The 24,062-nt window shown below is 45.8% G+C and overlaps 2 protein-coding genes across 2 annotated transcripts; both read right to left on the bottom strand.

Moving 5' to 3' along the window:
- Window positions 1-3,806: 3,806 nt before the first annotated feature.
- On the bottom strand, window positions 3,807-11,199 carry LOC136752830 (zinc finger protein 740). Its single transcript, XM_066708477.1, has 8 exons — window positions 11,092-11,199; window positions 9,391-9,469; window positions 8,571-8,714; window positions 8,113-8,304; window positions 7,685-7,801; window positions 7,303-7,426; window positions 7,053-7,171; window positions 3,807-6,771 (listed from the first exon to the last, which is right to left on the bottom strand). Exons 3-8 carry the CDS (start codon window positions 8,613-8,615, stop codon window positions 6,598-6,600), a joined length of 771 nt encoding a protein of 256 aa, XP_066564574.1. The 5' UTR covers window positions 8,616-8,714; window positions 9,391-9,469; window positions 11,092-11,199; the 3' UTR covers window positions 3,807-6,597.
- A 2,336-nt stretch (window positions 11,200-13,535) lies between these two features.
- csad (cysteine sulfinic acid decarboxylase) lies at window positions 13,536-24,062 on the bottom strand. The gene is made up of 14 exons (XM_066708478.1): window positions 23,500-24,062; window positions 20,188-20,339; window positions 19,604-19,730; window positions 19,052-19,142; window positions 18,589-18,811; window positions 18,351-18,430; window positions 18,195-18,249; window positions 17,914-18,030; window positions 17,576-17,640; window positions 17,212-17,293; window positions 16,721-16,920; window positions 16,449-16,500; window positions 15,753-15,842; window positions 13,536-14,987 (listed from the first exon to the last, which is right to left on the bottom strand). Exons 1-14 carry the CDS (start codon window positions 23,555-23,557, stop codon window positions 14,814-14,816), a joined length of 1,566 nt encoding a protein of 521 aa, XP_066564575.1. The 5' UTR covers window positions 23,558-24,062; the 3' UTR covers window positions 13,536-14,813.

Genomic DNA, 24,062 nt, shown 5'->3' on the forward strand with positions numbered 1-24,062 from the left:
CAGACTGCTGTCATACTCAGTTCTGGCCCTGCTCTGAAGCTTTGCTGAGCCCAGAAGTCCATTCAGTGGGTTCAGTTCAGTCAGTCAGTAACTAATTCCCAGTTTCCCAGAATTCCCATCCTTCCTTCTTGAAGGAACCGCTCCACCTCTAAGTGCCTCAGCCCTCTATGTGTTGGCATTGCCAGATTTCTCTCATGCTGAGCTGTGGTACCCTTTTCACGACATGAGTAAAACTCATCTTGTTTAAGTGACATTCGTGTTGAAAAACAGAAAATAATAATGAAATAATAATAATAATGCACTGTGGTGATTAATATAACGTGTGAGGCCAGGGAAATGAGTGCGTCTGTGAACCGTGTGGAGTTGAAGCGATGCAGGGAGTCTTCGCACAGTTGTGGGAGTGGAGAATGAGAATACAGCAGCGAGTTGGACCGAGCAATTTGGATCCCTGTGCGTCCGAGTGTGTGGTATTAGAGAGCGGTGCGGGGGAAAGGGGGGTGGGGGCTGGGGCCTGTTGGGGGTGCAGTGGTGCTTTAAGAGACAGGGCTGCCTCCCACCAGCTTAATATTGCTCCTCACTTAAGAAGGCACGGAGTTAAGTGCTGCAAGCCCTCTGGGTGCTGTTAATCAGCCACATGTCTCTCCCTTAAAACAGGAGACTGTCTTTCCTCCCTCTCGGTTAAACCCCCTCCGCTCTCGCGCTGATCTCACTGCCGCGCTGAAACTTTTAAGCACAGTCAGGTCAAAAGTGGGGGGCACGGGGGGGCATGCAGACAGGAGGCCCGGGTGCACAAAACAACACCCTGGCACGCACACACTTACGGACTCGCACCTCTCTTTATGCGTCTCTCACACTGACACACGTACACTGACACACACACTCACCGATGACAGGAATCCTGGAAACACCATCCCAGCTAATGCCGTTTGAAACTGAGTGTCTGGGATCCTTCAGCACACAGCTGCCTGTCATTCTGGGATCAGTCAGAGGAAAAGTAGTCTGACACCCCACATGCTGAAGCCATTTTCCTGAAGGCTGAGCGATTGACAGACAGAGTGGCTCATGAAGGATCCCAGCGCTTTGGCCTCCAAAACATGTTCATTGGCAGTTCGTTAATTTTGGTCCATTTAGAACGTTAAAGCACATCTGGAATCGCTGCAGAAGAAGAATCTGCTTGAAATGCATGAGAGTCAAATTCTTCACCTGGGGGGAGCTGGGTGGATCAGTAGGGGGCAGATCTGTGTTGCCCTCAGCCTCAGGAAAGATAAAAAAGGGAAAATGGCTGGCTGTATCTTATTTTTCATACTGGATGCTGTATGGGGGGGGGGGGGTGAGACATAGATTCTCTCTCTCAGTCTTAGTCTTTTTAATTAAAAAAAGTAGTGAAGGAGCTCATTAAAACTTGCAAAGTGCCGACAGAGCTGTCTCTAATCCCCCCCATCCTTTTCTTTTTAATTTATTTTTATATATATATATTTATATCCTTTTTTTATTTTCAGTTTGCATCCACACTATCGGTTAATGAGCCAGAGCCTTTTATTGGGTCTCTGCCGGCTAGGAGGTGGAATCCTATTAGCGTGGGATAATGCGATTCCGAGACTGGGAGACTGGGTGTTATTTTAGAGAAAGTCCTGCAGTGGGCTTCCCACAGCTCCCCTCCCCTCCACTATTCCCCTCCCTTTGTCTCCTCTCAAGTCCACACCTTCAGAATTTGAAAAAAATACAAGAAAAAACAGACAATCTAATGACACGTGGTGATGTTTTTTGACAAATTCCTGCAGTTACAATGCTACAATGCTGATGAGGTGAGAGGTCAGCCAGTTCTTATTTTTTGACTATAGCTGTATGACAAAATATAGATAGATAGATAGATAGATAGACAGATAGAGATATGCCTGGTACGATTTGGTACATACTCTGATCCAGCTGCCCGCTCAACAGCACAGCCCTCACCTTTCCGCTCTTCTCTCCTTCCCAGAACTTTCTCCATCCACCCTCAGATACACAAATTCATCAGAGAGATTCAAAGTTACTGACATCTAGAAAAGGCTGACTTTGTCGTTTCAACCCCCCCCACCACTTTCTCTCTCCATCCTGCTCTTGTGCTGACTTGGCAGGAAACTGAGTAGCATGTGTCTCTGACTGTCTGGAGCTGTACAGGAGATAGAGGGAGTAGAAGGGGGGGTTCTAATAGGGATTACAAAATTATTAATTACAGTGACAGGCGTGACCTCAGCAGGGTTCGGGGACACAGGGGAGCAGTGGAGAAAAAGGTCACTTTCTGAAAAGTGATGCAATTTAATGCCTGCAACTTTCAGCTGTTATTCCCCTCCCTGTTTACAAATAACATTCCCCCATCTTCTCCTTTTTAATTATTTATTTTCATAGCTCTTCATCTGCTGGCACTCAATGAACTCTGCTGTACAGAACAAACACAGCACAAACAGAAATGTTTATTTTCTGTCTTTCTGACCTGCCGGCCCAGGAATCCAGAGGCTGAGGTCTCCTACACCCTCGACCCACAGCCTCAGATATTGTCCACTTCTATAAAGTAGGTTATACCTGCCATGGGATCTTGGAAGAACATTTTTGTACTGGGAGCAAAATAAATAAAAAGACTAAATCAGAAAGGCAGAGACACGCATGTGGAATGACACTGTGGCACTCGGGTAATGTCTTGTGTGACTCTAGTTGCTTCTCTTCTCTCTCAGACTTGGTCAGACTAACAGCAGGCCTATTATTAGGCTGGGCGCTGGTGATTTCTGCACTACAGAAATATGCAGAGTCATTGCCTCACCAGGGATCCATAGCCTGCACAGTTCTGCCCAGAAGGACCAGCACCTTGTAATGAAATTTGTAATTAAAGTCAAATAGGATCTCGGTTTTGTGATCGGCTGCCTCACAGTGGTGCAGTGAACAGTGCCCTCTTGTGGCTGCTGGTCAATTTGCAGCTTACATTTACTCTCCTCTATGAGTTCTTCAGCCTCAATGGCTCGGTGTGAAAGAAGGGAGTATGATGTTGGGAGACGTTTTACATACTTTTTGTATGTGTTGAACTGCAGTCCTGTAATCAAAAAAGTGTCTCCAGCCCTGATCCTGGAGAGACACAGAACAATAACATGTCTTCTAGTTTTCATTGCATCTGAGCTGTTAATGACTCAGTTGGACTGTCTTTGCTTCATTGTGTTACTGTATTCATGGGTTTTTCCATGTCTCTGTACTAAGCGATTCAAAGCTCTGTGTGCGCTGTAGGACTGAGGCTCTCCAGGAACTGTGCTGCTCACCCCTACAATTATATAGTGCCTAGAGAAAATCTAGGCACTGTGAGTTTCATGCATTTAATTAAGTTTTTGTTCCCCACTTATGTACACACCCTACTTCCCCACTGTTAAGGGAAAAAAAAAAATAATAATAATAAAAAAAAAATATATATATATATATTACAAATGCTGAAATGAAAAATCATAACTGGATCCTCAGGAACACTGATGGATAGTATTCTTCAAATTAGGCCATACATTTCCAATTGGATTTAGGTCTGGGCTCTGACTGGGCCACTTAAGAACATTTACCTTTTTGTTGCTTAGCCACTGCAGAGTAGTTTTGGTTGTGTGCTTATATTTTTTAATAATTCATTTTAATTCCAGGCTATATGGCAAGAAAAAAGTATCCGTTTTGAATTTCTTTAGGCACTGTATTATACATTTATTAACACAAACAAACTACATCAATTACAGTATTTACAGTATTGTGCTGCCAAGGTCATCCACTTACATAAATCTGCGATAAAATAATGAGACAGTCAGTCTTTTTAAAAAATCATTTATTTCAGCATAACAGAAGCCCTGCACTTCACTCAATACAATGGAACTAGCTGGACCTTAAAGGGTACATATTAGTTTGCCTGTTTTAATAATAACAATAATAATAATGATTAAAAAAAAGTATTTTTTTTTTATTTTTTTTAAATACATATTTTTTGCAAATCTTTTACCTACACAAAAAAGATCCCTTTAGTAAAACTGCAAGGACCAAGCCCTGGCATGCAAGACTTAAAAAAAAAAAAAAAAAAAAGGAAATAAAATAAACTAATTTGTTTTATCACTATTCTAGACAGGCAAGCGCTTAAGTTTCTATGGCTACCTATCGAGATTTTACTAAGAAAACAATTCTGCGTTAAAACCTTAAAGGGAGTTTTTAGAGGTGACAAAAAGCCACTTCTAAATCTGCTTTAAATTACTGGTTCTCAAAACTGATCCCACTTCTTGGTTACCATTTATTACAGATGTCCTTAAAAAAATTTAAAATAACATTATTTTTATTATTTCACTCCAGTGTTTGAAAGAGTTAAAAAATAATAATAAAGTTCCTTGAGATTTGAGAACATAGTCACCTACTTTACACTCCCCCTTTTAAATAAGACTCCCAAATCAATCCTTTATCACTCCCCCCATTTTTATTTCATTCTTTTGAAATGCAGTCTGGCTCTTTGCATTTTAAACCAACCCCCATGCTGTCAGGGTAACGACCCTGAAAACGTGCAAGTGAAATGCACCCAGAAGCTGCTGCTTACAAATCACAGAGAACTCAGGAATGCCCGGCTGCGGCCAGCACTGTCACCATTTTTTAAAACAAACAAATTTTTTAAATGACCCGTTTCTCTGCAGAATGGTTCAGTTATTCAGGGACAAGCCCGCCCCATTATACTCCAGTACTATACAACAATATACTCTTATTCCGATATACTGCCTTGTGTATTTTGCCTGTTTGTCCCAATTTTGCAATATAGCATTTAAAGAGGCAACTAGGTACGCCTGCACGGCACCGCACGGCACCACACGGCACCGCACTGAACCAGACCGTCCTGACCCTCCCCCTGCTTTAGTGAGAACCACAGCCACTATCAGTGCGTTTCTCTACCCCAAGTTGACTAGCATTTCAACTGTGAGAACACGCTGGACAGTAAGAAGCATCTAATCCAGTAGAAGACTACCAACAACAACCGAAAAATAATGATGATAATAATAATCTTTGAAGGCCACTATGTATTTATTTTTCAGAAATACTTTTATATTGTCTTGTGTATAATTATATCTATAAACAATAACATTGAGAATGCTGTAGCTGCCTACTGCTGTAACAATATCCTGAGTGAGGGGGGCAAGTAGTGGGTCAAAATAATGAACAAAAACACTGCCACGCATCGCCACAGATTGGGGTACTGGTTAAAGCCTCGTGCCTGAGTTTACCCCCACAACACAATTACTGTCAGACTCCCCAGTACTTTTGGTCAAGCACTGCCCTGTGCTCCTTTTTGTCTGTCTGTCTCTCTACCCCCAAACACACAAGCAGAACGTGCTTCCCCACTGCCACGGCACCCCAATCCCCCCTCCCCCCTTCGCCGTACGCATTGGCACCCCCCTGCTCTCGTGTGGTTCTGGGTCAGCACTGTGACATTTCTCCAACGCACTTCTGCAGAGGTGCTTGTACTGCAAAAAGCGTTTTCTTCAGTCACTTTAAAAGCTGTAGGGTCTCCCCACCTACCCACCATAGTACAGCTGTCCCAGTGACCCCCATTGTCCAGTATGATGAAGTTTGCAATCTATTAACCGCTCTCTTCCCAAGATGTTTCCCCTCATGCAGAAGTTTTCCATCCCTCCGAGAGGCCCTTTGCCCACTTCCAGAAAAACAGTGAATTAATTAAATCGATTAGTTTGTTATTGTCCACATCGCCGAAACGGGATACCACAAGGCTGACCCACGTCACAGGGCACAGGTTAGGCAAAGGGGTCTATTGCTGGTTACTGCTCTACTGGAAGGGGGCAAAAGTCACACCACACCCCGTCCCGCGAACACAGTGCGTCAGAGAAGTTCGTCTTGAAAATGGAGGGAGATCAAATGTAACTCCTTTGCTTTAAAAATAAAGGTTTTCCTTCTGAAATAGCAGTAACAGCAGCCAGGGAGGATGCACTAATATATATTTCGACCTTGCCATGCATTACCCATGATATTTCACACACTGACTCTAACAGTTGTGTCTGGCTTCACAAGATTCTTCCACTCTCGAAATTATTTTTTTTTTTAAACTTTTCTAATTTTCCCCTCCCCCTCATAGTTCCATTGCCTTAACAGCGATTTGCAATTCTCGAGTACAGGACGTCATCTTATGTTGTCTATTTTTTTTTTTTTGTCTATTGCTGCTATTATTAAAATTTAAAAACCCAGTTTGTCACACCCTAAAAAAAAACAAAAAAAACTGCATAACCCTCCCACTTCTAGTCCACCCGATCCCCCTCCCCAAATCTCGTGTGTACCATGAAGAAAAAAAAAATATTGAAATAAAATTAATAATTGAGAACATCTACCAAAAAAAAAAGTAGAGAGAAAAATGTCCCAACATCTAACAGCAGAGGAAGCTAGCTGGTTTCACCCTCCTCTCGACCCAGACGCCACACTGGAGCTACAGTACCACGGGGCGCCAGTGGGGGGCGTCCCCTGAGCTCCTGCCCACGTGAGAGTGAATGGTGCTGTGAGTTTAGCGGGGTTAGGGTTCAGGCTGGAGGGGAGGGGCGGTAGGGGCGTGGGGGCGGTGGGCTCTCAGACTGCCAGGCGGCCGGTGGGGGCCTGCGTCAGGGGGCTCCAGCCCTGGGGAGTGGTATTGGGGTCCTGAGCGTACTGCCGTGTCTCCAGGCAGGACTGGGGCTCTGCCTTGGCACCACCGCCCTGACACATCCGTCTGTGTCGCAGCAGGCGGTCCGTCCGAGAGAAGTTCTGCAGACAGAGACGGAGAGAAGTGGTTGGAGTTTGAGATTGTGCTGGACCTTTTCACCATCAATATTTCAACTGGTGTTTTTAACTTGACGAGAACACACACCCACCTTAAATGCAGACCACAGATTACCTGGGCTATTTCATACATTCCACAAGAATTACAACAGAATTACAAGAGAGACAATAATGGAGTGCGAGAGAAAGAGAGATGGCGCAGAGACAGAGAGAGAGTGTATGTCACAAACTGGCAGTTGTGGGTGAGTGCAGGGCGGTGCCCTGACCTGCTGGCAGCGCTCGCACTGGTAGGGCTTCTCCCCGCTGTGCACCCGCTTGTGCCGGTCCAGGTGGTACCGCTGGATGAACCTCATGTCGCACACGTCGCACGCAAAAGGCTTCTCTCCTGTGCCAACATAGGGTGGGGATGGGGGGCAATAGGAAACAGGGAAGAGCTTGTTAGCACCTGAACACACCTTCTGACACATCTGTGCATGGATGAAAGGACGGATGAATGCGGGGGGGTGGTGGTCTTGCCTGTGTGGGTGAGGATGTGTCTCTTGAGGTGGTAGGAGCTGCGGAAGGCGCCGTAGCAGTGCTCACAGATGAAGTTCTTCTGCACCTTCAGGGGGCAGTCGCCGTTCTCGTCCACCACCACCACCTGAGCACAGCACAGAGTCAGACAGACAACCTTCCTCGTCTACCGCTTGCTCTCCCTTCCCACTCTCTCTCCCCCAAAGCTTCTCTCACTCTCTCCGAACCACACCCTGTTTCTTCAACATCCCCCAGCCCTCCCCCACTACCCCTCCCTCTCCCCTCTCTTTGCTCTCCTCCCCCTCCCTATCTTTCCATCATCACTCACCACCCCCCGCCCTGTTCCTCTTCTCCCCTCCCCTCCCCTCTTCCTCCCCTCTCTCACTTTGCAGGGCGTTCCAGACTTCCTGTTCTTCTTCTTCAGCTGCAGCTCTTCACTCTCTCGCAGGTCCTTCTCATCCAGCAGTCGGGAGGAATGGAACTCTCCCTCCTTCCGAATGAGCTGAGGGAGGGAGAGAGAGAAAAATGGACAGAGACAGGAGGAAGAAAGGTAAGGGGGGGGAAGGGGAAGGGGCAGGGGCAGGGGCAGAGAAACATGGGAGAGAAAGAGAGGAGGGGAGAAAGGAAAGAGGGGGAGAGAGAGAGGGGTGGGGGGATGGGATGGGATTAGAAGCCATCTTTAGCAATACATAAAGTTTTCAAAACGATAAAGAAAGTGACGTGCAGATTGAGAGCCCCATTACCCCCCTGCAACCCCGGACCCCTCACCACCATCACCACCCACCCAGCCCCGCCCCGGCCGTGCTCTCTCACCAACGGGGGGCAGCTGAGTCCTGAGGGCAGCACCATGTGACTGTGAGAGCTTCGGTCGCCTCCGTCCCGCTGCCCCATGCCCCCCCCGCCCCCCTGCCCCAGCGGCGACATCATCTTCTTCTGCCCGGCCATTGAGCTGGCCTGCATCAGCGCCATACTGGACAGCACTGCCTCACAGCCCAGCAACCCCGCCTGGAGAGAAGGAGAGAGGAGGGGGAGAAGATTGTGGGAAAGAGAAGGGAAATGGAGAGGGACAGAGATGGGCAGGATGACACGAGGGGTGAGCGAAAGAAGGAAAGGGGTTGAGAGAGGGGGAGGGAGAGGGAGAGGTAGACAAACAGGTAATTAATACAAGGATTCACAAATGTAAAATCCAAGTCACATTTTTAGCTTAAATTATATAGATTTAGACAAAATACAATAATATTATTATTAATAACAATAAAATGACAAGTTACCCATTTCATGTGGTCGCGGACCGCGCTGCTGGGCAGGTGCGTCATCGCCGTGGTTACTGTCGGCGGGGGAAACGGAAGGAGCCAACAATCGGGCTGGTCTGTCTGTCAGGACCCCTCACCCACCCCAAACATCTGGTACTAACCCTGGAGGGAGAGGGAGGTGCGGTTTTGTGATTGTCAATCAACACTCTTACATGAATCAGATCAACAAACGAAACAAAACAGGAAGAAAAGAGAAGAATACTAAAAGGCCAGATAATACAGCAGTGCTCCTCAAAGCCAGAACTGGAGGAGCTCGACTCAGCAGGGGTTATATACAGCTTTTTAAATCATACTTAGTGGCGTGACCAGAACATTTGAAATGGGTTGTCCAGATGAGTCCAGTAGTTATTTTGGACCTTGGGGTGGCACAATTATCAACATAAATCAGTAAGGTGCACAGGCATTAAGAGAGCAGGGACTCAATGACACTGTCCGGGGGTTGTTGGTAGGGGGGGGGGGTATGTGCTGACAAACTGTGAAATGTGAAAGCAACCCAGCTTTTCCACTTATTCAGCTGCCTGACCATGAAGCGAGTCCTTCCCCTTAAAGCAAGATTGCTGCAAGATTTGTTTGCCATTTGTTTTTTTCACTTTGTCCTGAAAATTGGGGTGACCCTGGTCCCACCCCTGCTGGTTTACGGATATGAAGAAAATATATAGTTTAATGAGCCTGTTACAAGAAAGGGAAAATTAATCAAACTAAATAAATACAATAAATTGACTGACAAAACAACCAGTCAAACGAGTAATTGGATCGAACGGGCCTACACGGCTCTTACCTGTCGCAGTGCCCCCGCCCCCTCAGTCCTGGACAAACTGTTCTGTGATCGGCTCTGTCTGCCACACTACAAAAAAAACCTGAAACACAGACAACAGCAGAGAGCTCATTACAGGCCAGCCCAATCCAGCACAGCATGTTGAGTTTTTTAATCCATCTGCCTAATTCAACCTCACTGCTGGCTCAAGGGGACCAATGTTATGAGATTTAAGGTGATTAAAGGAGAGAAAGAATCCTATAAACACACTCATTCCAGACCACTTTTACTGCTATTATTATTATTAACATCCTCATTATCCCTGGTCTTCATTTGCACCTTTATTTTGGAAAATCCTCAGGGAGTCATAATGAATCAGATCACAGGCTGGGCCAGTTGGCTCTGCTGCAGACACCCACCACTCTCCTTGTAACAGAGCGGCTCCAGTTTTTGCCACCCTGATCTCGCCTGCTCTGTACTTCCACTATGTGCCCTGGAGTCCTTCGCCACAGTGAAACAGCAATGTGGAAAGGTTTTATCTACACCTTTCCCGTTTCTGCACACCTCAGCGCCTGGTATCACTTTTGCATTGAATCTATTCGTAACTACAGAAATTCAGTAGTTTATCCCATACAGGTTTACATTTCTACCACATAGCAACAATTCGCACCACACTATGATATGATATATATATATATATGTTTGTATAGAGTGCAGGGAATATTGTGCAGTCGTAAATCTCTCACATTCATATGTATTTCGTATAATAACCAGTCAAAACGATTACTGTTCTGTTATGTACAAGTTCGTTTTTTTCTTTCTTTCTGTGTCTATTTTTTGTTTGGTTCAGTGTTAATCAGACAATGTTAAAATCATGTCATGTCTGTAAAGACTGTTTTGCCAGCATCGTGATTTTACGCAGAAGACGCACACCATGAACACGTAAGAAGTGAAAAGTGAAAGTGCAGTTCAGCCGGGAGCATCTCGTCCTGACAGCAGCTCCAGGGCCGGAGTGACGATCGCCGAGTCGCCATCGCTGCGCTACTTTCCAGCGGCACAGGATCAACGGACACAACGGGCTCGTCCGACCCTCATCCGCGGTTGTGGCACATTTACAACACGGGCGCCCGAACTGAAACGAGCCCTCAGTCGCGCCAATGAGCGTGTTTTCCCGCAACAGCAACAAACACTACATCTCACAGTAAGTACGTCTGCACGAAGGGATGCCCCGACACCCTGCCAAACTTAAACCCCCCCCCCTTCACTCATCTCTCTGCACTATACAGTAAGCCAGGCGTGCAAACCGCGTATAGCTGCACACATCTACTTATGCACACAACACAAACCAAAAAAAAAAAAGTAATTTTCTCTCCGAAGCAGTTGGGATCACGAAACAAAGAAATAAAGCGATGTGTTATGTAATGCAGCGGGGCTCGGGAGGTGCGTGAGATTTGCAGATAATCCTCGCTTATCGGTCGCGGTGGTCCGGAGTTATTCACCCCCCCACCGACAACACGGGGCGTTGTGGATGGAGTCTTTTTACAACACAACACGACTACAGACCTCGCATGGGCACCTTACCCCCCTCCTCCTCCTCCTCCTCCTCCTCCTCCTTCCCCTCCGCCGCCCCGATCGCCTCTTCAACCCGCTTCGCTCGTAAACAGCGTCGCTCGCCCCTTGCAGCCACGCACCGAAAGCACGGCCGGGTGGCCTAAGTTTATTTACCTGCTCGTTTTCCCCTCGTGTCCGGCTGTTTTCGCTCCCTCTCTCGCCGAGTTGCAGTCCTCCCTCAGTTTACAAACACAGGAAACGCCACCGGAAGTGCTCCCCGGGGAGAGTGGCACCACGTGACTCCGAGGGGTTAGCAGAGAAGAAGGGGAAAAAAAAAGGTTAGGACGTTCTCAACCGCCATCTTGATGAGGGCGAGAGTTATCGGCCGACCATCTTGGTAAGGGTTTAGACACCGGCCATCACGAGCACTCAACTATTATTTTAAATCGCCGAAAGTCGTTCAGAGAAGAAATATTTGAATTAGAGGTGTCACTAAAGTCCCCCCCCCCCCCCCAGTCTTCATTTGTTTCTCTCTCGTTTGTTTATTTTATGTATGTGTTTTCTGCTTCTGGACATTTATGGTGGTAAGATCAATACAGTACATGTCAAACCTATTTAAAAAAAAGATTACCGTTATTATTGTTTATCATATCACGCTAATAATTATGATAATACTAATTAAATTAAATTAAAAGCTACAATTTCATATCTGCACTAGATGGCGCCCCTATCCAAGAATCCTTCATCCGAGGGATATAGCACTTCACGTTATGCTAGATATATGTATATATACAATACATGTTTTAAAATACTTACGTTTTTAATATTTATTCAAATACAATTGTCTGATAATTGCTGCTTTGCATCTCACATTAATACATGTTGTGAATTGATTTTGCAGCATTCCTATTTTTATCCCGAGCGCCTACGTCGACTGACTTTTGTTCTGACGTCATTACGTGGCGCACCAACAAAAACTTAAAACTCATGCAAACAAGACAAAAAAAAAAAAAAACAACGAAATCATAACAAGTCGTACAGCCTGGATGACCGAAACATGTTGTACTTCGTTGGATTAGTAGGAGAAAATGAAGAAGTCTGTCTATACGTGTCCTTCACAGCAACCGATGCGGAGGGAGAGAGGTAAAATAACCGGCACAATAGTTTCTTACTTCCAAATTATAGATTGTAATTGGGGGAAAGATCTTGAAAACCAATGTATGAGTTTTACTGTTTTGTTAGCTTTACAATTTACAACCTTCTGTTTCCCAAGACCGAGCTGCTTATTTAAAAACGTATTTTCTTTAATGGTACTGGACGGTGGGTGTGTGCAGTTAGATTTAGTAGTATAGCCACTCGAAATATTATTATTATTATTTTCACCGAGAGGGGAATTTTCAGAGAACTGTCAGACAACCTTGGCTAGTAGTAGTGCAGTTGTGAGCAAAATTATTCAACCCCCATTGCAAATCAGGTTCATTGTCAAAATGTACAGACTGTCAGCTGTTTGCAATGAACAAATCAAACAAAAGCAATTGAAATAGCTCAACACAACCCCTTCATGGCAAGCATCTTTAGTACTTAGTAGAGCACCCTTTTGCTGTTATGACCTTAGCCCATTCCTCATGAGCAATGGCCTCCAGTTCAGTCATATTCTTGGGTTTGTGTGCTGAAACCGCCTTTCAAATCCCACCAAAGATTTTCTGTGGGGTTCAAGTCAGGTGGTGATGGCCACTGTAGAATCTTCTAGGACTTTGTGTTGCATTCGTTGTGTTGAGCTATTTCAATTGCTTTTGTTTGATTTGTTCATTGCAAACAGCTAACAGTCTGTACATTTTGACAATAAACCTGATTTTCAGTGGGGGTTGAATAATTTTGCTCACAACTGTACATCAGGGCCAGTTGATCCCCTATTTAGTACATTAAGGGTTAAACTGTTGTTGTTATATCAAATACCTGAAGGGGGCTCACAGCTCATAATGAGAACATTTAAGTGTTTTGGACAACTAAGCTAATACAGATAAAATCTCAATAAATTAGTCTTAGGGGGAAATAAGAGTATTTAATTGTACTGAAATGTTGATGAATCGAAAAAGTTACTACTGGCCATCGTCTGTGACAAAGGACTTTTGACCTGTACGTTACAAGCTAATATTGATCTTTACCAAGTTGTATATGGGTCGATATTCATACATGCACATTCAATGTATGGTGTATTATACATATATTGCTTTGTTGTAAAATGAAATAGCCTACATATCCATTAGGTAACTTGTATAAATCTTACATAATATTTTTTTGTAATGTTCTAAGTTATAATTGTCCAATTGTTACACATAATACGGTACTACAATTCTTAGTGTATAAACAGTTCGACTAACTTAGTGCTGGGCTTTAGTATCCTCTAGAGGGCAGGAGCTGTTACTTTTGGGTGGTTGCAATTGAGACCAATTTTCTGTCCAGAGCTAGGGACTCATTCTAGCAGTACTAACAGGATCATCCCCAGTTAGTATGCTGTTTTCAGTCTGTAGCTGACCCATTAGGTTTTTGTGAAATTAAAACATTTGTATACATTTTTGCGTGTACTCAGTCACAAATAACATTAATGAGACCCATACTTTAAGTAGTAGTCTTTTTAGTTTTTGATAAAGATACATTTTAAAAGCAGAAGTCAGTTGATTGTGTTACAAAGCAGTATTATAACTAACACAGATCATATAAAACATTCACAGACTATACAAACTCTTACTAAGAGAAAAAAAGCACATTTCAGATTAGGTTTATTGCACAAATTTCCTTTTTTTGAGAGAGAGAATACTGGAGACCACATATTGATTTTAGGTCAGCAGTCTGCCACCCTGGTCCTGGAGAGCTAATGTCTTTAATATTTTTTGGAGACAGTCCGTAGAAATCTAGAAAACCAAACACTAAGACCTGTTCTGATCTCACAAATAATTGGTCCAATCAAACAAATCAGAGTTCAGCTGGGAGAGAAAGTAAAGCTACTGAAATGCACAGCTTAAGTGTCTGATGTTTTTAACAGGCAGTGGGGTAATTTGGACGGATACTAAATGTGCTGACTGCATTCTACGCTTTTAAAAATGGTTCCTAATAAGGTCCTTCCTGAATTCAGGCAATTAACAAACCCTGTTGTACCATATAAATTAATTCTTCACTCAGAGATCCATAGACAACATTTTGGACGTAGACATAGTGTGACCAGCCACTGCTACAAAATATGTCTGAATATAGTTTTTTTTTTCTTCTCCATATAAGGAAAGAAGAGAGAGCTGGTGCAGGGTGGGGGTCAGAATGAGAGTGGGGGAGGGGAGTGAGAGGGATGGGGGAAGGGGAACAAGATGGGGGGGTGGGTAGGGTGTTTGAGCAAGAAGGAGATAGAAGTTGTAATGGGAGAGAAACTGAGTGGAGAGAGAGGTGACAGAAGGGACTGACAGGGAAGAGGTGAATCATGATGGAGATAAATAGAAGGGATGAGGAGGGTAGACGGATGGAGGGAGCGGCAGAGGAGCGTTCCTCTGGCTTGTCCTGCCCAACCCAGAAGAAAAGGGAAGGGGTTCTGGTAGAGGGAGACAGAAAGAGGTGCAGAAAAGGAGGAGGGGTGGTGAAGGAGAGAGAGAGAGAGAGAGAGAGAGAGAGAGAGAGAGAGAGAAAGAGGGTGGAGGGGGGGTGGAGAAGGAGTGAGGGAGAGAGGATGGGGGAGGGAGAGAAGAGGGGGAGGGGGGGCAGATTAAAGCGAGCACGTGGAGCTCTCTACTGCCCAGCTTCTCAATCAGTCTGCCTCAACTATGAAAAAGAGGGAACGGGAGTAACACCATATGACAGAAGAGAGAACAGTGTGTGTTGGTGGGGGGTGTATTAAAGTGAACAGGCAGCAGTTAGAGGTCTCTGCCCAGCCTCTCAATCTCATCCAGGAAGAAGAGCAGGTCCTGCTGGGAAATCTGGGGGGAGATCAGCACCAGGCGGAAGAAGTTGACTCTCTCGTGCTGAGGCTGGTACCCCACCATCATACTGCCCTTCCGCACCATCCGCTCCTTAATGGTGGGCGCCACCTGGGGGGACAAGCGAGACGTAGTTAGTAACTTCTGACTAATTTCTGGAGATAGGTTTGTATATAAACATGCATATATCTATATATAAATATAGTCCACTACAAAAACAATGCTGTGAATGGAAAGGAAATGCATCAGAAAACTGGTCAAAAGTGTCAGCCCACCTTCACATTTGTAGCATGGTAACGAATTACAAGGGATCAGATATCATTTCCCTTGATAAGCACCATGATACCGCAAGATACTGCAAATTCTGTGTTTTGGACCTAGAAACTGTAGACACCTGTGGTTGATATGTCAGAATTGTCTGCATGGTGTTTTTTCCCCTTTTTCTTAAAGCCAGCACTCTCCCTGGTCCCCTGTGTTTCTCAACTCATGGGATCTATTTGTAGCAGCATTATTAAACCTGACACCATGTATCTGTAATCTGCTTCCTAAAGAGGGGGCTGGTTGCACGCTGAAATGCGGCCTGTCACTCGATAGGGGGCAGGAATACTTACAGTCCCAAATACAGCATTCAGTCACAGCTATCGGGGGCAGGGGTAGGGGGGCAAGAGAGGGATGCATGGGGGTGGAGGGGTGAGAGGGTTGTGGTGGGATTGGGGCTGGAAGGGGCCAAGGGGGTGACAAAGAGGAAGGAATCTGACAGACCAAAAGGGAGTATGAAGGGGGAGGGAGATTGAGAAGAACTGTAGGAAGAGGAAGATAGAGGGAGACCACACTGGTAAGGCAGTGCTTCTGTGTTAGTCTTGCACTCGTGCCCACCTTGGCCAGTCGCTCCTGATAGTCTTCACTGGCCTCCTGCCCTCTCAGACTCGGAGGCACAAACCAGAAACACACGTTCACAAACTCGGGCTGAGGAAGAAAGGAGAGAGAGATGCCGAGGGAGGGGAGAGGAAGAGAGTTATAGACAGAACACAACCGTTACTATTGTTTTCACTATAAAATTAATCATACAAAGTAACATAAAAATGGTGCAATATAAATGGTGCATATTTGAATATTCAGATTTTATGTGGTTAAAATTCCCACAAAACCTTACGCTATAGGTCACATCTTGGTGGGTCTGTATGCATTTACTCCCATTAAGAAAACCAACCTGAATTATCTAGAGGTTGATACTGGATTCTGCAAAACAAGAGCCCTGCAGCTTGTAAAAGCCTGGAAGGGATCAGAATGGGAGTAATCAGTCTTCCTGACGTAGGCAGGTGTGGAAGGTGTGTCCCTGTGGAATTGCCATTCCTTAACACGTTCAACACCGAACTACTGAACAATGACCGGCCACACCTGAGATTACAACTACCTTCTCTCCAACCTTATAACTTAAGTAACTATCTAATTGGCGTGTACTCCAATTTCAGCAGTGGGCTTTGGGAGCTCTGGAGGCACTGAGAATGCCTTCCCTTTCACATTACACAAGAGGCTACAGTGGGGTGGGGTTGCTGCTAAAAGGTTACTCACCTCAATGACCAGCTGGAAGCCCTCTCGTTTCTTCAACTCCTCCACAATATACCTACATAGAGAGACAAAGGTGTCATTACATCATTGGTGATTGGTGACTTCTTGGTGATCCCAGGTACTGTTAGTGTGCAAGAGCTGGTTCGTTCTTGCACGTTCGATAGCTATTAAACTACAGCTAGACAAACTTAGCCAAAGTCAGTCGAGGTAATTCAGTACAGGGTCAGGACAGGCGAGTATAGGGGTCAGTCTCAGCTCGGTACGTCAGTGCCAACCTGGTGCAGTTGAACGCCTTGTCCACACGCTCCTCCAGCCCCTGCGTGCCCACAGCTTTCCACATCAGCCACAGCTTTAGGCAGTCCACCTTGCGGCCACACTGCACTGACTTGTCCCCTGTGTCGTAGCTCAGGTCGTAGAACTTGTCCTGCTGGAAGAGGTAGGTGGCGTTGGCACAGTGGCAACGCTTCAGTAGGTCCTGCGGAGACATAAAGGAGGGTGGAGAAGTCAAGACATTGCCTCTGTTCTATAGATATTAACTGGACAAGCTTGTTTGCATTCGCCCGTCTGTGTTATGACACAGCTGTTGGTCCAAACCCCAGACTACCGACTCCAGCAGAAGGAGACAAGGATTATTTTCACCTTGAAGAAATCATAGATTTGGACTAATAAAACTGCAAAAGTGTGCCTTATGGCATGTGTAGTGGGTGGCATATAAAATGCAGGATCACTCCACAATGGACTGGGCCGTTCTGGTATTGAGACTTACCGTGGTATCCCTGAGGAGAAACACTGAGCACTGCAGCCCGGCCATCAGCATCTTATGGGGGTTCCAGGAAATGGAGTCTACCCTAGGTATACAGAGACAGGGTTAAAGGTCATTTCATGAGAACAGTGCTCAGTCAGTATGACAGTCAGCTGGCCTGGTCATTACAGCAGGAGCACTGTCACTCACAGCCTAAAGAAAGACACAAGCCATAACTGTGAAGATGAATGCTAAGTTCACATGTGCAGTAGACACACTGTAATTCTTGGCAAAAGAGAAGAGAAAAGATGGAAAAGGGATCCTGGGGAGGGTGGAAAACAGGAAATGGAGTCTGGTTGGGACTGGTATCCCAGCCAGGGTCACCCACCTCTCGATGCCCTTCAGCAGGTGTCTGTGCTTCTTTGAGAACAACACACTCCCGCCCCAGGCAGCCTGTAAACACAAGAGCAAAGAAGAAGATAAGACGCCTTCAGTCCTCTTTACTCATCTTGTCATCTTTCAACCCTTAAAAACACCAGATAATGAAAGCTGCAGGCTGGGGGAAGAAGAGGGGATCTTTCGTGTGTTGTGGAATGTTTGAAAGAGAGAGAGAGGGAGAGAGAGAGAAAGCGGTAGGGGTGAAGAGAATGTGCTTCCCCTTGTTTGTAACAGCAGAACGATTCGATACAGCAACCCCTGGTCATGCAGCCTCCCTGCTGTACTCACGTCTACATGCAGCCACAGCTTGTGTTTCTCGCACACGTCTGCGAGCCGGTCCAGTGGGTCAAAGGCACCCAGGATGGTTGTGCCAGATGTGGCGCTCACTAGGAATGGCACAGCACCCTGCAGAGGGAGGAACTGAGGGTCAAGCACTGCACCACATAAGATGCACACGAACACGTGCGCAAGTCCATGTCAATAACTTGCCTAAGATGCCGTCTGTAATATGACAGCTGGGCAATTGATGCCTTTTCCTGTCTAGAGGTGGATAATATCGAGGAACCTGCCTGAGATTTAGCCAGCTCAATTTTCTCCTCTAGGTCTTCTGGGATCATGCCACCCCTGCAGGTCAACAACAGAAGAAAAACATACAGAACAGCACAGTAAGAATCGCAGAGAGAGTAACAGAACTGGCCAGGATCGGGGGTCTAAGGTGCTTTTACCTGTGATCCACCCTCACCACGAACACGTTGTCCAGCCCGATCCCCTGGAAGCACGCAGATTTATTGACGGAGTAGTGCGCCTAGAAGAACAGATACAGACAGAGACCATGTTCACCAAGGCCTGAATATCCTGTTGAGGCTGTTATACAGTTGTATACTAGAGTATGACACCAGGGCAGATCATGACTACCCACTCCTACTTTCTGTACCCCGACATCCCCCATCCCGCCAGCCTCACCTCCTGTGAAGTGAAGACTGCGAGGCGTGGCACCGCCCACAGGCCCTGTCTCTTGACCTGCGGAAAAGCTCGGTAGCGCGCCAGGTTCATGGCGTACATGTTGGACATAGAGCCGCCAGGGCAGAAGATCCCGTCACCCGCCGACCAGCCCACTAGCGTGCGCAACTGGGATAGGACCACCCCCTCCATCAGCACGAACACTGGGGCGACCTCATAGGTATACCTCAGAGAGAGAGAGAGACCGAGTGTGTTAATGTTGCACACAGACTGTCCCTAGCTTCTGAATTCCGAAAAAGATCACTGGAACTCAGAGAGAGAGAGAGAGAGAGAGAAATCATTCCTATCACACACATGCACTCTCACACACACGTGAGCTGGACAGAGTGTAAGGGTGTCGCCCCTTCTGTCTCTACGTGAACGCAGTGGGCAAGAGGCTGCTGGGCTGCAGTGTTCTGATACCTACTGGCTGGTATTGAGGGTCTCTGTGAGGAAACGTCCGGCCAGGGAGTGGTAATCCATCCCTGCGAACAGCTGGTTGAAAAACCGAGGGTGATCTGAAGAGAGGTGAGAAACAATGAAGGACAGACTGTGAGCTGTGGTGAGGTGGAGGGGTCCGTAAGGGGCTTTAGAGGGAGGGGCAGTCTGTGCTCTGTAGTGGAGTTAATCACTGAAGGCACCAGTTGGGGATCAATAACCTGTAGAGGGGAGTTAAGGGGTCTAGGTGAGTGCCAGGGGGGAATGTGGTATCTGGGGGGGTCGATGTACTATAGTGGCAGTAGTGGTGGGTGTGCAGTTGTAAAGTGACGTAACCCCTCAGTAAAAGTAGTACAGTGTTGAGCCTCCCGTGGTAGGAGGCCCGACCTTTTAGCGTAGAGGGCTTAACGCTGTACTGCGCTGGAACCGCTGTGGTGCGGAGCGCTCGGAGGGGCGCCGGTGGTGCGCGGTTCGAATCCCAGGCGGGGAGCTCTGACCCGCATCGGCTACACAGTGTAGGCAGCACTGAGGTGGCTCTTACTGGTCTTGACGCTGTACTTGGCGATGTCTCGGACCCGGCGCAGCAGCTGTTCGTTGGACTCGCCGCCCTCCCGCAGCTCCAGGTCCAGCAGGGCCCTCAGTTCATCTGGCTCCCGCCACTCGCACACCTGCAACAAACAGACCACTGATGCACGGCACAGGACATACTGATGCATGGCACTGAACCACACAGCTATAGTAGAAGAGGGTGAAAGTGACACACTGGGGTTGGGTGATATGCCAGTAGCAGTTGTAAAGGTATTTCTCTTTAACAACTATAAAAAATATCACTGGGAAAGAAATATACAGTTGTATTTTTTCAGCACCTTTTCCTATGGCACACAGATCAAAAATAAACATGCGTTAAAAAAACAAAAACAAAAAAAAACATTGGTGTGTTAATTAAATACATGAAAGCTATATATTGATATATAAATATATTATAACTATTTATATATCACCCACCCCTGACACATGCCCACGTACACCACCAAGTACCACACAGTGCAAGAGAGGGTGACATTGGGACAGAAGAGGACAGAGCAAAAGGAGCAAAAAAGAGAGAGCACTGTGTTGATCCCTGACCTTTTCCCGTCGATCGGATCCTTTGCACAGAGCCTCCTGCAGGATGATCTGGAAGGCATCGCTAAGGAATCTCTCCCCCTCGCCGTGGTCAAGAACAATCCCATTTAGCTGTGGCCTGGCCCGGGGGGGCATCACTGCCACCCCATTCTCCTCTGGGAGAGACCGAGAGAGGGACAGATAGAGTTAGGGCTACATTTACATGCCAAATCTGTGGTTGGTAATTATTTGAAATCATTTAGCAATTGGGTGTTTGGCTTCTTGGGACTTGGCTTCTCTGTAATGTCATGAAAATTGACATGGGGAGAGAGAGAGAGAGAGAGAGAGAGAAGCCAGATGAGGGAGAGGAAAGGAGTGATGGGAGCTGAATGGTAGAGAGGAGGTTCTGTTTTGTTGTTGGATGTAATGTGCAGCTTTTGTTGTGTGATTGGGTTCTCAAGCTAATACAATTTTGAAAATTGAGAAGAGAGAGAAGGAACAGACAAAAGAGGGATAGTGGAACAGAGAAGGAGAGTTCTGGGTGTTGTATGGTGTCCTTTCTTGCCAGTTAATTGTTCTTGCTCAGAGTGTACTTGAATTAGAGAGAGAGAGAGAAGAAAGAAGACCAAGGGAGGTGGTGGGGGGGGGGTCAGACAGTAAGACACTAAGGTCTTTGTGCATTTAGCTACAGTGTAAATTAAGCTGCTGAGAATTGTTGAAGCCCAGCCAGTGCTGCAGAAAAACAAAACAGACTTCGATTTCAAGTATTGTGAAAATCGTTGGTATTTTGGAGTGACAAAGTGAGGAGAGGAGAAGTTCTGTGCTGCAGCTGGGGGCACACGGCACACACAAGGTGGAGCCCTGCGGAGGCGCTCAGTCTCTTGGGTGTGCTATATTTTGCTCTTTCACTGGGTCTGAGTCTCTTTCCCTCTCCGTCTCTCTCTCTCTCTCTCTCTCTTTATTCGTGATGATGCAATGGCAAAAGAACATTTGGTGCCCAAATATCCAGATTTGTTACATTGACACAAATGCAGGTCAGGTAATATGCTACACAGAAGCTATAGCAGTGCACAATCGGACGACCAGCACCCAGACGCAATAATTCTTTGCATTGGCATTCGCGATCCAGCTGTTGACAAGACACCATGTCTTTGGCTCCAGTACAGTCCAGGACATCTAGTAACAGGCATTTGGTAGCCTTGCACACTTGGCAGTCCATCAAAACCTGAAGAGACTGGACCACTTAACAGCTGCTGACTATATATACTGTGGCTCTGTTGGTAACGCTGAGGAGCCTACTCAAATGATGGTCCCTACTGCCAAGCTGCTAAGGCCCATTGAGAACTGTAGGGAAGGAAGGGAGCGAGTGTGTCGAGGTCTGTGGATTTATCCCTAGGCTGGATAATCTGCCCATAGATTTGCACATCTAGATGCGTGCTGTGTGCAGACATCAAGGAAAATACTAATTTGAGAATTTCTCTCTCTTCTCTTTTTCTATACACTGTGTGTATATGTATAAAGCTACTGTGTGTGTTAAAAACATTGATGAAGTGTAGATTAACATTTAACAAGAAAATGCAGATGTGTCTGGAGGCCCCTTTGTAACTACATAACAAAGTACATCATATAATATATAATTAACAGTGTATATGCTGTTCATTATGTTATATGGTGTACTTTATGTAGTTAAAAACATTGTATTGTTTTAATTATATGATGTAATTATTTAATGTCATAATGAACTCTACAAGGCTATTGGTTAATTGTATAATACAGATCCGTCCCACATTGAAACATATCAGAGTGTATTGTAGCTTATGTGTAAGTCTCCATTTTTGCTTTTTGCAGCTAAATCAATCAAATAAATATAAATCGGGAGTTAAAAAGTAATGTAACAGCAAATTATCGTTTGTTTGTATTTTAACTATAAGATAATTAAATTGAATCTTGTTGTAATTGCATGTTACCATTTGTTACAGCACCCAAGATGGCTGCCAACATATCACTCAGCTGGCGCAGGAAAGACATACCATAGGCAATGTAGTGCATATGTCTATGATTAATTAATTCATATTCAATTACCGCTCCAGTCTAGGGTCGCGTTGAGCTAAAGACTAGCATGTCGGGCCCAGTTATCGTTTCGGAGCAATAATTTACGTATATATGTTTATCGCCCTGGACAAGGGCGTCTGCTAATAAATCAATAAAATCTGTATATTATAAATGCGATTGCAAAATCATTATTTACGCACGTTTACAAGTAAAAACTCTTTTAAAGTCTTGTTCTGCAGTGCAAAAGCATTTTTCTGGGTTGTGCAGTGTGTGGCGAGCGGGGCATCCTAACTTTTCTCACCGTTATCTGCTGAGGTTTAACTATATATTGTACAGTGATAGGACTCAACAGTGTCGCTGACTTTAGATACGAAAACCCGCAGAAAACGAAATGAGTCACTTAATTGGAGATGCGTAATAAGAATAATTAAAAAAAATGTTAATACATCTCATTCTAGGTGGTTTCGGTGACTTTTATGTAGCTGACAACTATGAATACAAAAAAGGGGCGGGTGAGGGGGGTATAAGGGTCTGTGTTGCTTATTGTCACCAAATGTTACCAGTTCCACTACTGGTGTCACTGGGGTTGTTACATGTTCTCAATCCGCCACACAGCCAGCACTCCGCGTCCCCTGCGCCTCTGCGCGCCTCCCCACCCCCCCTCGGCCGCCTGGCTTTAGTGGCTGCACTAGACCAGTGGAAATTTCCACTCCCCTCTAAGACCGACTAAGTCCATCAACTCCGAAGTCCTTATGGGAGTGTGTGGGTATGCCGCAGGCTTCCAGGCGCCTGGTCCCCGAGGCTGTACCTTGCATTACATTAAATCCATCAATACAATTCTAAAGTAGTCCCCCCCCCCAAAAAAAAACAAAAGCAGAGCTAACGCGTGGTTTGTGGTGATCTTTTAATTGCAAATGTATCCAATCAATACATGCACACACAAATTAAAAACTTGTTTTGGTTGTATTCAGAACCATTGCCTTATAAGTGTTTTCCGAAATAATAAGTTTGGGGTCAAATCAACTTTCATTCTGCATATGTCGCTCAACCGATTGACCAGGTGTTCTGTCCAGGGTGGAAAAGTATTATCCAAGTGAGCGAAGATGAAGGCACATGCATGCTGCATCCCTTTACACAGGCTCCCTCCTCTAATCCGAATCAGGTTTCAGAATAGCCAAATATGTCCAGATATGTGTGTGTGACAGGGTGAGAGCAAGTTCATTTTTCATGCACTGGTTCTGTATGATTATTTATGATCCGCCCCCCATGATCCCATGTACTTACCTCTACAGTCTCCGTTCTGGTCCACAGTGCTGATGTGTTTGGGTGCTGTTGCGGTCATGGCTACGGTGCGACTCGGGCTGACTGGGATTGTGGCGGAGTGTCCAGCATGGGTTCCCAGTACGAGCCAGCCGGGCTCCGCTGCGACGGCCAATAGAAAGGCAGGGTCCCCACGCAGCGCGATGTCTGACGGAGGGGGCGGCGGTTACTTTTTTCTTTTTGCAACACTTGATCGAACTGTCTAAGTTGCGCTTTCTGCTTTAAACGCACCTTTAACCGCTTTGCCTCGAACAGAGAAAGGTAGAAGCAAGAGGAAGACTGAACATTTGCGAAAACTTAGCTCCAGTCAATTACAAAAATCCTGCAGGGTGCTACAAATACACTGTACATATTTCATTGTATAGTCTTAAATTATGTATAAGGGGTGCAAACGGGACACATGCGTCTGTACGGAACTACATAGATAAATCAACAAATACATACATAAACTGAGCATACAATTGAATGTTCTTGGTGATCTCTATAAGGCCCTGACTATTTTGCATTTCCATTCTTAGAACACTTGT

This window comes from Amia ocellicauda, chromosome 7 (assembly GCF_036373705.1).
Source record: "Amia ocellicauda isolate fAmiCal2 chromosome 7, fAmiCal2.hap1, whole genome shotgun sequence".
In the NCBI taxonomy this organism is placed as follows: domain Eukaryota; kingdom Metazoa; phylum Chordata; class Actinopteri; order Amiiformes; family Amiidae; genus Amia; species Amia ocellicauda.